The sequence below is a fragment of the Colletotrichum phormii genome (genome assembly GCF_030913505.1).
Source record: "Colletotrichum phormii strain CBS 102054 chromosome Unknown BDP81scaffold_4, whole genome shotgun sequence".
Taxonomy (NCBI): Eukaryota; Fungi; Ascomycota; class Sordariomycetes; order Glomerellales; family Glomerellaceae; genus Colletotrichum; species Colletotrichum phormii.
The window spans coordinates 935727-947175 of NW_026851446.1; the positions used below are offsets into that span (position 1 = coordinate 935727).

General features: G+C 51.6%; 4 protein-coding genes across 4 annotated transcripts; 2 read left to right on the forward strand and 2 right to left on the reverse strand.

Moving 5' to 3' along the window:
• Nucleotides 1-221: 221 nt before the first annotated feature.
• BDP81DRAFT_419726 (tryptophanyl-tRNA synthetase) lies at nt 222-2314 on the forward strand. Its single transcript, XM_060589794.1, has 6 exons — nt 222-370; nt 424-792; nt 941-1021; nt 1086-1201; nt 1306-1424; nt 1493-2314. Exons 2-6 carry the CDS (start codon nt 460-462, stop codon nt 1948-1950), a joined length of 1107 nt encoding a protein of 368 aa, XP_060448895.1. The 5' UTR covers nt 222-370; nt 424-459; the 3' UTR covers nt 1951-2314.
• On the reverse strand, nt 2291-5583 carry BDP81DRAFT_311595 (armadillo-type protein; the record flags this gene model as incomplete). The annotated part of the gene is made up of 7 exons (XM_060583732.1): nt 2291-2569; nt 2623-2807; nt 2863-4648; nt 4723-4855; nt 4907-5248; nt 5303-5484; nt 5542-5583. The coding sequence occupies 7 exons, from the start codon at nt 5581-5583 to the stop codon at nt 2291-2293; spliced, it is 2949 nt and encodes a 982-aa protein (XP_060448896.1).
• Nucleotides 5584-6772: 1189 nt separating this feature from the next.
• BDP81DRAFT_312485 (metallopeptidase family M24) lies at nt 6773-8875 on the forward strand (the record flags this gene model as incomplete). The annotated part of the gene is made up of 4 exons (XM_060583809.1): nt 6773-6848; nt 6934-8023; nt 8126-8387; nt 8450-8875. 4 exons carry the CDS (start codon nt 6773-6775, stop codon nt 8873-8875), a joined length of 1854 nt encoding a protein of 617 aa, XP_060448897.1.
• A 1305-nt stretch (nt 8876-10180) lies between these two features.
• On the reverse strand, nt 10181-10945 carry BDP81DRAFT_161017 (histone H3-like centromeric protein cse-4). Its single transcript, XM_060582031.1, has 3 exons — nt 10766-10945; nt 10590-10714; nt 10181-10530 (listed from the first exon to the last, which is right to left on the reverse strand). Exons 1-3 carry the CDS (start codon nt 10827-10829, stop codon nt 10315-10317), a joined length of 405 nt encoding a protein of 134 aa, XP_060448898.1. The 5' UTR covers nt 10830-10945; the 3' UTR covers nt 10181-10314.
• Between the last annotated feature and the right edge of the window lie 504 nt (nt 10946-11449).

Below are 11449 nucleotides of genomic sequence, written 5' to 3' on the forward strand. Positions count from 1 at the left end.
CTTTAATTGTGTTCACATGGGCTTGCGCGCCTTCGATCTACTTGCTATGTATCCTGACAGGGCCCTCGACCGTCCCCCGGAAGAGGCTGAGGCTAAGGTAACCAGGTACGCCATGCGCCCAAAGTCCATTGCGCCCCGCTATAGCAATATGGACTGAATAGCAATAAGCGGTCCATTGCCCCATGCGCTGGATTCTTCAACCTCTACTTCTAAGGCTAGTGGGCTCATGTTTATTAACGATCCTGAACTTACAAAACGGCAGATGTGACCTGGCATTGGGCTTGCAGCAATCTTCGGGGGTTGTGGCCATATGTGATTTCGATTATACCTCCCGACGCCTCCGGTTCTTGCCCATCATTGAGATCATAAAGTAAGCGTACCGGCTTAAGTACTAGTTCGAGTCAAATTAACCATTAAAGCCAGGCCTCTCTACTCTAAACATTAACACGGCTCTTTCTCATGTGGCAGCATTCAAGGCGGGCAGTCCACCGGCTCAAGGTTCCAGCCGGACGCCGCGACGCGTCAACTGGGAACCACCAAGTCATTTTTTCGGGCATTCAGCCTACAGGAACGCCGCACTTGGGCAACTACGCCGGTGCGATCCGACAATGGGTGCAGCTCCAAGGCAAGCCAGCTGAAAGCTGCAAGCTTGTTTACTCTGTCGTCGACTTGCACGCTATCACTGTGCCTCAGAAGGCAGGGCAGCTGAGGCAATGGAAACGGGAAACACTGGCAGCTTTGTTGGCTGCAGGTATCAACCCTGAACGCTCGACCTTGTTCTATCAATCGTCTGTATGTTACGACGAACCTCTCTATATCTTTCTCTTACACACTTACACACACATACACACACATACATACGAAGCCGTTTTTTTGGGCACTCATCCCTCCGTTACTATAGCCGCTCTGACCCCGAAGATACTAACAAATCACACATCAGGTCCCGGCACATTCTGAGCTCATGTGGATCTTGAGCTGTACAGCCTCGATGGGCTACTTGTCACGAATGACACAATGGAAGGTCTAATACTTTGCCGTTCCGTAATCAATAGAACAACTTACTGACACCGGACATTTATTAACAGAGCAAGCTGTCGCTCTCAACTGATGCCACCATCCTCGATGAAGGCGCAAAAGCCTCGCTGAAGCTAGGTCTATTCTCATATCCCGTCCTGCAGGCTGCCGATATTCTCGTCCACCGGTATGTTTACTTGACATTGTTCCGAAGCGCTTCATACTGTTCACCCGCCAGCTACAGCTATTATGGAAACTAGGGGCAACGCACTTGATTAATGTTTTGTCTAGGGCCACTCATGTACCCGTCGGCGATGATCAGAGACAGCACCTGGAATTTGCTCGCGAATGTGTGACAAATTTCAACCACAACTTCGGCCCTCTCCTGGTATCTCCCGAGACCATCACGTGTGAGTTTGTCTAGCCATCTTTCGTGTCGTCATCTATCTTCAGGGCACGAATTCCTAATGAGGTGTAGCCCCGACACGCCGGGTCATGTCGTTGCAACAGCCAACCCAGAAGATGTCGAAATCGGCCAAGGACCCGAGGTCACGTATCCTTATTACCGACACGCCGGAAGAGATCCACGCCAAGGTTATGAGTGCATTTACAGACTCCTCTAATAATGTTTCCTATGATCCGACTAACCGGCCGGGGGTATCAAACCTATTGGAGATCCTCTCTATTTTTGATGCTCAGGCCAGGAACCCAACTCAGCTCGCCGAATCTCTTTCCCATGCGTCACTCAGAGATCTTAAACAAGCCGTCTCCAAGGCTGTCATTGAAGGACTTGGCGGAATCCGTGAGCGCTACATGGAGCTTCTTTCTGTTGACGAGGGACGTTATCTCGATGCTGTCGAAGCAAAGGGTGCCAGCAAGGCCCGCCTTAATGCCAACGAAACCATGGTCTTAGTAAGAGAAGCCACCGGGCTGTGAAGCCTTTGCTCTGTCCCAGGACTTGCTCGGTGAGGCGCCTCGTAGCCTGTCATGCTGTAAAGCATTTGTAATATAATGTACCATCACTTCTCATTCCTGTGAACCACAACCTTGAACACCGTCAATGGGAGTCATTTATGACTGTAGGAGGAAGGCCGACGGGTTGTTGAGGCATTGTAGTTCTGGAACATGTTCTTCACGAGGCATAGGCGAAGTTTGAGCCTCGCGCAGCAAGCCAAAAGTCTCGCACCACCTGATTGGTCCCCCTCGCTCCACGAAGACTGTCAGAGATGGTCAGCGACAAATTCCCATAGTCTTTTCACACTCTTCATAAAGAAAATCAAACCCACTTCATAATCTTCTTGAGAAACACCGCCTTTTCATCGCCAGCTAGCTGCCGGCTTGGGAATGATGGGTCCGACAAGGCTTGCTCAAGCCAAGTACGAGCTTTGGCTTGGTTGCTGACCATCTTCTTCAGGGGCTCACTTAGCCTGTCGAGTTCGCTCCTTGAGGCAGTTCCGCCGATGTTACGAATAATAGATTGAGCTAGCAACGGGCCTAACTGAGCTATTGCGTGATCTATCGTCGCATCTGTGGGCTTCAGAGTCATGAATGTGGCCTGGTGCTGGTTAGTACAGTTGAAGATTATACGTTGCGCATTGGCGAACGAACCCAGAAATCCGCGGCTGCAGCTTTAGGCAGTGGTTCGCGCCCTTCTAGTATCCGCAAGGCATAGATGAAGAAGAACTCGGTAAGCGGAAGGCAATCCGGACGGAAAAGTGAACCAGGCTCTCGCGAGACCAAGCGGTTCGTAAACTCGATGCCGTTCTGCGCCAATTCTACATCGTTGTCTGGCTCTATTCCATCGATACTGTCAGCATGGCTTTGGAATCAAGACAAGCACGACCTTACCTGGTTGTTGCTGTAGTAGAGTAATGACCCATCGGAGAAGTTTCGTTCTTACTTCGTCCACGTCGCCACTCTTCATATTCCTCAATGAGCTGAGAAATGAACAAGCAGTGTTCACAAAGTAGCCGATTCGAGGTGTCTGAGGTGTCTGCTCAGTGAGGTAGTCGCATACCAGCCTTGGAGGGAAAACGAAAGGACCAGCGTCCGACTCTGAGAACCCCGATCGAAAAATGGTGCAAATGCTCTCGGAAACTTCGTCGCTTTGTGGAAACGCTCTCTGAAGCTGTACTATCATTGACATAATCCCAGACTGCAATTGACCGAGTCTGGAGCTGCCGTCGGTCGTTGGCATATCCTTCTCACTATCCAGATCGAAAGGCACGTCACCCGGAGCCTGCAGACCTTTACTAATGCCTATGAGGCATCTCAAAGCCTTCAAGGCCATGTGAAGGGGAAGTTCCGACGGGTCGCCCAGCGTCGAGCAGCGATGAATGTCCGTTCCGCTGCCTGATGCGTCACTCTGAGGTCTAGGTAAGGACAGTAGATGCATCGATAGGCGAGCATCCTTCTGGACGAACGAGAGTAAGAAGTCAAGATGATCGAATCTGGTACCCTCGTCTGGGATGGCTTGGATGACAGCGGCTATGGCTCCCATAATCCGCTCAACAGCCATACAATCCAGCTGGCTTTGCGCAGCAATGCCTTGATATTGACTAAGGAATGCGCTAGCCTCAGATGCCAGGATGGAACGTAACGACGAACAAAGCTGTAAGATGGATTTTGCGGCCGGCCCAGCCAGTAAGGGATCAGCGAGGACAGAGAAGAGCAAGTTCAGGGCAGCTGGAAGGCTTTGGGTCTCGCGCTCAAAGTAATCAGAGTATCTTTCAATCAGGAATATGCAGGTCTGGCGGGTGCGACCTGGCATGGAATCGCCCGATGTCTGAAGAAGGTCGAACAGGGGCGAGGAGAAAACAGCTCTGAGGCTTTCGTCGCATCTGGCATCTCCAGTTACGCAGTCGGCTAGAGACCCCAGACAGAACGCTGCAGCCTCGAGATTAGACCAGGCACTTGGTGACAACGACTGAAGAGTCAGGTTGGCGAAAGTTGAGATCAAGGGAGGTCCAGTCACGGTGAAGGTCGATTGAAGAAGGTCAGCAACATCCTTCCTTGCATCGCCAAAACCGGCGCGGTCAGTCGAGTCCCAATCAGCAAGAACATTGGCAGCTGGGTATGCAATTCGTTGCCAAACGGTCGATATAGCTTCCAGGACGTGGGAGGTAGCCGTAGAGACCCATGCCTTTGAGCCCTCTTCCTCTGAGTAAATGCAGTCTGTCAATGTCTCAACATAGGTGGACCAGAACTCGAGGGCAGGAACGAAGATCTTGTCCTCGCTGACAGGATATCCTTGGGCCGAAAGGAGCCCACGAAGATGTGCGATAAAACGCGACGAGCGGGCATCCACGCCGTGGATGAGATTCTCAACCTTGGAATCGCCAAGAGCGATCATAAGCTGCCCGAATTGGACGGAATCAAAGTCAAAGTCCCCTTGGACAAGACGTTGGTATCGCTCATGAGACCACTGGGTCTCGAAAAGAGAAAAGAGAGACTCATAATGATCATCTGTCAAGAAGCCCGAGTAGTTTGAAAGTATCTCGGAGAGCAACTCCACGGCCACTTCGTACAGTTCGTCGTCGCTCAAAGCTGTGATCGTAGGCTGTACCAGTGCCCGAAGAGAATGGACTAGCTCGTCATTGTGTGCTGACACCCTCTGAGAAAACCAAACCCATGACTAGACAACACGTGGTCAGCGACTGGTCCATAACAATGAGGCATTCGCGCTATTGGGCGGAGATGACTGCCTACCTGTAAACAAGTTATGGTGCCTTTCTGTAAGCTGTGGCTCATTGGACCTGGAGATTCTCGGCATGAAAATCCGTGAGACATGAGAACCATGGCGTCTGGAACATTGCGCATGAGATTCTCATACAAACCCATGCTACCGCGCCGTTAGTGAAAAGAATAGGACCACGAAGACTGCGATACTCACTGTTTTGCCGAGTTCATTTCCACTTTCGTTGCTTCATCTATCAGTGCTCCCGAAAACCATAGTGCGGCCTGAAGGCTTCGAGGCTGGAGTGTTTGGAGGACGCTTGATAAATCAATGGTTTCATCAACTCTGTCTTGAGACAACGCTACACCCTCAGACAAGGAGAAACAGAGGTGGCGGATGCAAAGCTCCCACTGGGTGGGAAAGCATAGGGAAAAGGTTACCAAAGCCGAGGATAGCTTCCTAACGACCATGGCACCAGAACCGTCGTCCAGTGACCTTACAAACCAGCCTATGAGGTTTTGTAACAACTCCGAAGCATCGCCCTTTGACAGTGAGGAGCTAGTCTCGATGTTAGTAGTGGTGCTGGTCGAATTTGGAAAGGAAATATACAACCTTTCAGTGTTCAGCTTGACAATCAGGGTGAGGGCACCGAAGAACTTGACCTTGTCATCGGCGGAGCCTAAGAGATCACGGGCGATCCACCAGCCGGAAGGGGATCTTTGCATGCGATGTAGCGTCTCTTGGATGCGCGCAATGGTTTCGGGGGACGACGGTTCGTAGAGAGCCGAGACTAACTGTGACGCGACTGTCAGCATCGTCGCTATCTTGTCGAGGATGGGTGCGAGACTCACGGCTTCTGCCTCTTGTATAGTAGATGGCAGCTGGGGCTCCATGTTTGCGTATAATGATGAAGCACTCAAATGTTGGTCCGTTTTGTTCTCATGTTGATACCCAAGTGTATCCTCGAAAATGAGTACGTTCTTCGACGTGAGAAGGCGGGCGCAGTACGGCGTGCGAGGTCAGGATTCGTATTGCTGAGTGCACAGTTTGAAGTTGAGGCTATGGGTAAACATAAATGCAGGCCGAATACCCAAAGTGAAGTGTGAGAAAGCTCGGAGAAGATGCGGGTGGGTCGCCTAGAGGACTAAGTGACACGAGCTTCAGAGGCATTGGACAAATCAACCTCGCGAGGAATAGAAAAAGAAATGGTTTCTACTAAAAAAGAAGAACAAAAAAACTGGGAAATCAACAAGATGAATGCTCTAGATGGTTGCAGATTATTTGTTCTCTTTTCTACAGAGAACCTGGTGTTGCTTCGACTTGCTGCCTTGATTCTGCTCCAAACCGGTTACAAGGGAATAACGCCTATCCAAAAGAATTCCCCTGGTGAGAATCAGCTCAAGTTCCTGTTTATACAATTAAAGAGATGAACAAGTCATGGTAAGTGGGAAGGCACCAGACTGTCTCTCTGTAAGCTTACCTACGTGCCTATCCACCTACCTACCTACCTACCTACCTAAAGTGCATAGGTCCCTAACGTGGTGCCTTGGTACTTCGTACCTACCCACCTTACCACGCCACATGCTCGCACTCCCCGCTGTCTTGAGGGCGGGCGGGCAGTCACGGAAATCTGCCCCTCTCCCTGAACGTGAGCTGGTGCGGGGCACCGTCGAATGTGGAAAGAGCTGGTTCTGTGCATTTGTACCTGTCGTCAAGGCCCACTGTCAGGTAGGTACCTACCTGAGCTGCAGCATTCTCCGGACGTGGAGTCGTCACAGTCACCTGCTGCCCGTGGAGTTAGTTGCCCCCGCGCAGGTCAAGCCACATTGGGTATTCCATTCACCTTTGCCTTAACCTCCGCTTCTTAGAGAAATTACACCGTCCTGGTCGTTCCTCGAGCATCCTCTCCTCATGCTCTGGATCAATCTTCGCCCTACCTTTCGTCTCGTCTGCCGAACCAGCAACCGATTTCCTACAAATAGCCTCAGCGTCTGGGCCTCGCCCGCCCCATCGTCCGCCGGCTTTCATATCTCTTCTCCTGGCCTTTGCCATCGAGCATTACACCAAGTCCCAGCCCGAGATATGGAGCGGATTGACACTACCAGCCGCCTCTCGAGGCTCAGGGAGCTGATGAAGGAGCGCAAGGTCGACGTCTACGGTATGGATAAATCACCGCAAGCCAATCTTCACCCGATTGCGCTGCTGTAGTATTGTTGCTGATCCCCTCCTCTTCAACGTGGTAGTCATCCCCTCCGAAGACTCTCACGCCTCCGAATACATCGCTGGCTGCGACGGTCGCCGGGAATTCATCTCTGGATTCAGTGGCTCTGCCGGCTGCGCAGTCGTCACCTTGGATAAGGCTGCGCTGGCTACCGACGGAAGATACTTCAACCAGGCTTCTAAACAGCTTGATCAAAACTGGTTACTGCTGAAGCAAGGTCTCCAAGATGTTCCTACATGGCAAGAATGGTCTGCTGAACAATCTACTGGCGGCAAGGTTGTCGGTGTTGACCCCGAACTCATCACGGGCTCCATAGCCAAGAAGCTCGCTGAAAAGGTCAAGAGATCTGGCGGCCGTGATCTTCTTCCTTTGGATGAAAATCTGGTAGACCTCGTGTGGGATACTGACCGCCCGGCTCGCCCCAAGAACCCCGTCAAAGTGTTGCCCGAGAGATTCAATGGCAAGGATGTCAAGAGCAAGCTCAAGGACTTACGCCAAGAATTGGAAATGAAGAACTCGCCTGCCTTTGTTGTGTCAATGCTTGACGAGGTTGCCTGGCTTTTCAATCTCCGCGGCGACGACATTCCCTACAATCCCGTCTTCTTCTCATACGCAATCGTTACTCCCGACTCAGCAACCCTGTACGTTGATGATTCCAAGCTCGGAAAAGAGACCCAGGCCTATCTTGCGGATAATGACGTCGCTGTCAAGCCCTACGAAGCCATTTTCGATGCAATTAACGCTCTACGTTCCGAAGTCAAGTCAGCCGAGCCAGCAACTGGAGAGACATCTCAGAGGTTCATGATCTCCAACAAGGCGTCTTGGGCATTGAAGCGCTCCCTGGGCGGAGACGGTCAAGTTGATGAGGTACGAAGTCCTATCGGGGACTCCAAGGCTGTCAAGAATAAGAACGAGATGGCTGGCATGAGAGCTTGTCACATTCGCGATGGCGCTGCCTTGATCGAGTACTTTGCTTGGCTGGAAGACCAGCTTGTAGCCAAGAAAGCCAAGCTGGACGAAGTTGAGGCAGGCGATAAGCTCGAACAGTTGCGCGCAAAGCAGAAAGATTACGTCGGCCTGTCATTCGACACCATTTCCTCGACTGGCGCAAAGTGAGTTCGGTTTTCTCTTGCCTCTGGTGAACATCACTTTGCCTGGGCCATGGCAACACTATGTGAAACCAACCTTCCTGGCTCTTGCTAATCTCTCCCTAGTGCCGCTGTGATTCATTATAAGCCGGAGCGAGGGGCATGCAGCACCATCGACCTCAATTCCATCTACCTGTGCGACTCTGGTGCTCAGTATCTCGATGGAACCACCGATACTACGAGAACCCTGCACTTTGGACAACCTACGGAAGCTGAGAAGCTCGCCTACACCTTGGTGCTCAAGGGAAATATTGCATTAGACACCGCGATATTTCCCAAGGGCACAACTGGCTTTGCGCTTGACTGCTTGGCTCGCCAGCACTTATGGGTATGTGTTGAATCATAGCCTTGACTCGCAGAGATGGGTAACTGACTTTGCTTGTACCTCAGAGAGAGGGCCTCGACTATCGCCATGGAACTGGTCACGGCGTTGGGTCGTACCTCAACGTACATGAGGGGCCCATCGGTATCGGCACTAGAGTTCAGTTTGCCGAAGTCGCTCTTGCACCAGGCAACGTAGTGTCGATCGAGCCAGGATTCTACGAAGACGGTTCATATGGCATTCGGATCGAGAACGTCGCAATGGTTACCGAAGTCAAGACAAAGCATTCCTTTGGCGACAAGCCCTACTTAGGGTTCGAGCACGTCACTATGGTCCCATACTGCCAAAATTTGATTGAGCCCAGTCTCTTGACAGCGGAAGAGAAGGCGTGGCTCAACAAGCACAACGCGGACATCTTCCAGAAAACGAAGGACTATTTCCAGAATGACCCTTTGACCCTAGCGTGGTTGACACGGGAAACGCAGCCTTTCTGAGGCTACCAGGCCTAGAAACGGACGAAGGCGGCGAGAGTAAAGGTAGCTGCAAAAGATAGTCGGAATACAGCATTGTGGAAAGGTTTCGTCAGAATAGCCTTGTTTAGATGTTTCTTCAAACCGAGAAGCTGGGGCAAGTCCAAGCCGTATCGATGCGCAAGCTGTGAAAACGATTATTAGCACGGAAATAAAAGAATCATAACCTGACGAGTGAGCTCTCTGGGGGGCGGTAGCAAGTACATAAACGGTGAACATGGCTAGGCCGGTAAGTAAAACCAGAGTGTGCGATAGGAAGCCGACGAGAAGTCCAGCTCCAAATCCTATGGCAGCATTAACAAGGCACGCCCAACATGAGAAACCCGCTTGGGGGGGGGGATCTTTTACCATAAATGCTGCCGCGCGAAAGCTGCCTCATCGATTCTGGATTCAAGCTTCCATATGAACGGTGATGCTGCACGCGGTTGGGGGACGGCGCGGTCGAGGTGAGATGAGAGCCAAAGTTACCAGGCGTTTGTCGGTAGACCAACGAGTACGCAACGCAAACGCCAGTGCCGATCGGCCAAGCCAGGCGCCGGCCGGCGAATCTTGCTGAAAGGAGGCCGCTCATTGAATCGAATGAGCTCAGATGGAAAACGAAGTTGATCAACGTTGCATCTGGGGAAGGGACGAGGGAGACTCAGCGGGTTGTGTACAAGCGAAGAGTCGGCGGATTATCTGGCACGCTTATTATGTGCACCTTTCTAAGGTACCTTACATTGATTGATTTATGTTAGGTAAGGTACTACTAGCCTAGGTGCCGTGGGCACCTACTACACCTAAGCTGCTCTTCTTTGCCAGAGTACATAAGGTGCATTGTATCACCCTGTGAATGACGTAAGTACAGTTGAACACATCCAATTCATTCAGGTAATTTTCCAACATAACTACCCCGGATACGCCACATTCGAGTCAATTCTCCCGCACGTTGAGGCATATGATCTTCGTCAATTTAGCCACTGTTGTAAGTGTTCATATTGATGATTAAGTCTCGTGCCTATTTTAAAGGATCTCAAGGGCGTCAAGGTATGATACGTCATTGCCTTGACGTTTTTCTACCCATCAACGTAACCTTTCATCTATCCATGTCACACCGCATGGTCATCCCACTAGGTGTTGACACGCGCATCGCTTAGCTTGGTTCAAGTTATAAAGAAGCATCGCCAACGCCTCGAACTCCCCACCCTCAAAAAAAGAAAAGTCAAGAAACCGCCATCCCAGAATGGGTATCCGCACAACCATTATAAAACAGAAACAGAAGCCAGAGAAATTATACATTTCGTGGAAAGGACCCAGCGCAGGGGAGCGAATAGCCGCGAGCAAGGGTAGTCACAACGGCGGCTCGGTCCCCTTTGCCCGTAGCGAGCCCCATAGATCGGTAGTCCTCGTCGACCATGAGAAGCTCAGCCAAGGCCGCCCCACACGCCGCGTATCCGCCTTGCAAGCTGAATATCCTTTTGCATGATGGTGACTCTCTTAGCGTGGATCGCACAGAGATTGGTATCTTCGAAGAGGTGAACCAAGAAAGCCTCGGCAGCTTCTTGCAGTGCTTGTATTGCTTGTGACTGCCACCGCATAGCTTCGCCTCGAGGCCTCACCGACTCAGCAATCTCGCGAACCTATTGGGAAAGTTAGCGTGTGAAGCTCTTGGATATTGACTGGATTCGTCTGAACGTACAAGGCGTGAGAAGGGAAGACGCCGCAGCAGAAGGTCGGTGCCATTTTGGTATTTCCGGATCTCCCTGAGAGCGACCGTTCCTGGTCTGTAGCGTCGCTTTCCTCGATTAGGGATCGGATCGCCAGCTGCTCCTCGTTAGCACCCGTCCTGCGCGACCTGGGTAGCAGGATCCTCACGTTGAATATCGCTCTGTCGCGATTTGCGACGCACAGCGTCTGACTGTCTCTTTTTCGGGGGCATTGTGATAGCTGGAGTTTTCCGAGGTGTGGTGTGCAGAGATCCGCTCGGGAGATCCTATATGGACCGGAGGCAAGTTGCGCGGCGAAAGGAGAGCCGGGGAAGTGCGATGGCAAAGACGAGGTTGCGATAGTGAAGACAGTGACCAATGAATCGTGGGAGAGTCTCGATAGGGATTGCGACAGTAGGGACAGAATAATGAAGGTTAACTGAGCTTCATGTGTATGTTTGACGGATCAGAAACCGGGTTGAGTTTGCAGCTTGGAGGTGATCATGGTGATGTTGAAGGAGTAACGAAAGTAGTCGAGCCACTCTCCCATTCCGACAGGAGTCGAACTGCAGTGCGCTACCAGCCCCGCGATTTTCAGAGAAATTGAAGCTGGACGCGTTTCGCGCGTTTCTTAACGCGTGCCCTTGCTACCCAAGACCACTTTACGCGCACTGCGCCACTTGATGTGTAGGGTTATCGGTTTCAGAACCAGCACTGTGAGGCTGATGAGGGTACCTGTCCGTACCCCCGGGTCCACTGATGGCACGTGAGTGATTAGGTAAGGGAAGGAGCGTCAGTGGACTTCATACAGGCACCTTCGTCGCCCCTCCATCTCCCATCTGGCGAGGTGCCC

What these genes read in the sequence shown, in the direction of transcription:
- BDP81DRAFT_161017 (XM_060582031.1), bottom strand. Translation starts at nt 10,829, where the DNA reads ATGCCCCCGAAAAAGAGACAGTCAGACGCTGTGCGTCGCAAATCGCGA. An exon ending in GCGACAGAGCGATATTCAAC is followed by an intron (nt 10,715 to 10,765) that starts GTGAGGATCCTG and finishes AACGAGGAGCAG; the next exon opens with CTGGCGATCCGATCCCTAAT. An exon ending in GTCTTCCCTTCTCACGCCTT is followed by an intron (nt 10,531 to 10,589) that starts GTACGTTCAGAC and finishes CTTTCCCAATAG; the next exon opens with GTTCGCGAGATTGCTGAGTC.
- BDP81DRAFT_419726 (XM_060589794.1), top strand. Translation starts at nt 460, where the DNA reads ATGTGGCAGCATTCAAGGCGGGCAGTCCACCGGCTCAAGGTTCCAGCC. An exon ending in CACGAATGACACAATGGAAG is followed by an intron (nt 1,022 to 1,085) that starts GTCTAATACTTT and finishes ATTTATTAACAG; the next exon opens with AGCAAGCTGTCGCTCTCAAC. An exon ending in ATCTCCCGAGACCATCACGT is followed by an intron (nt 1,425 to 1,492) that starts GTGAGTTTGTCT and finishes AATGAGGTGTAG; the next exon opens with CCCCGACACGCCGGGTCATG.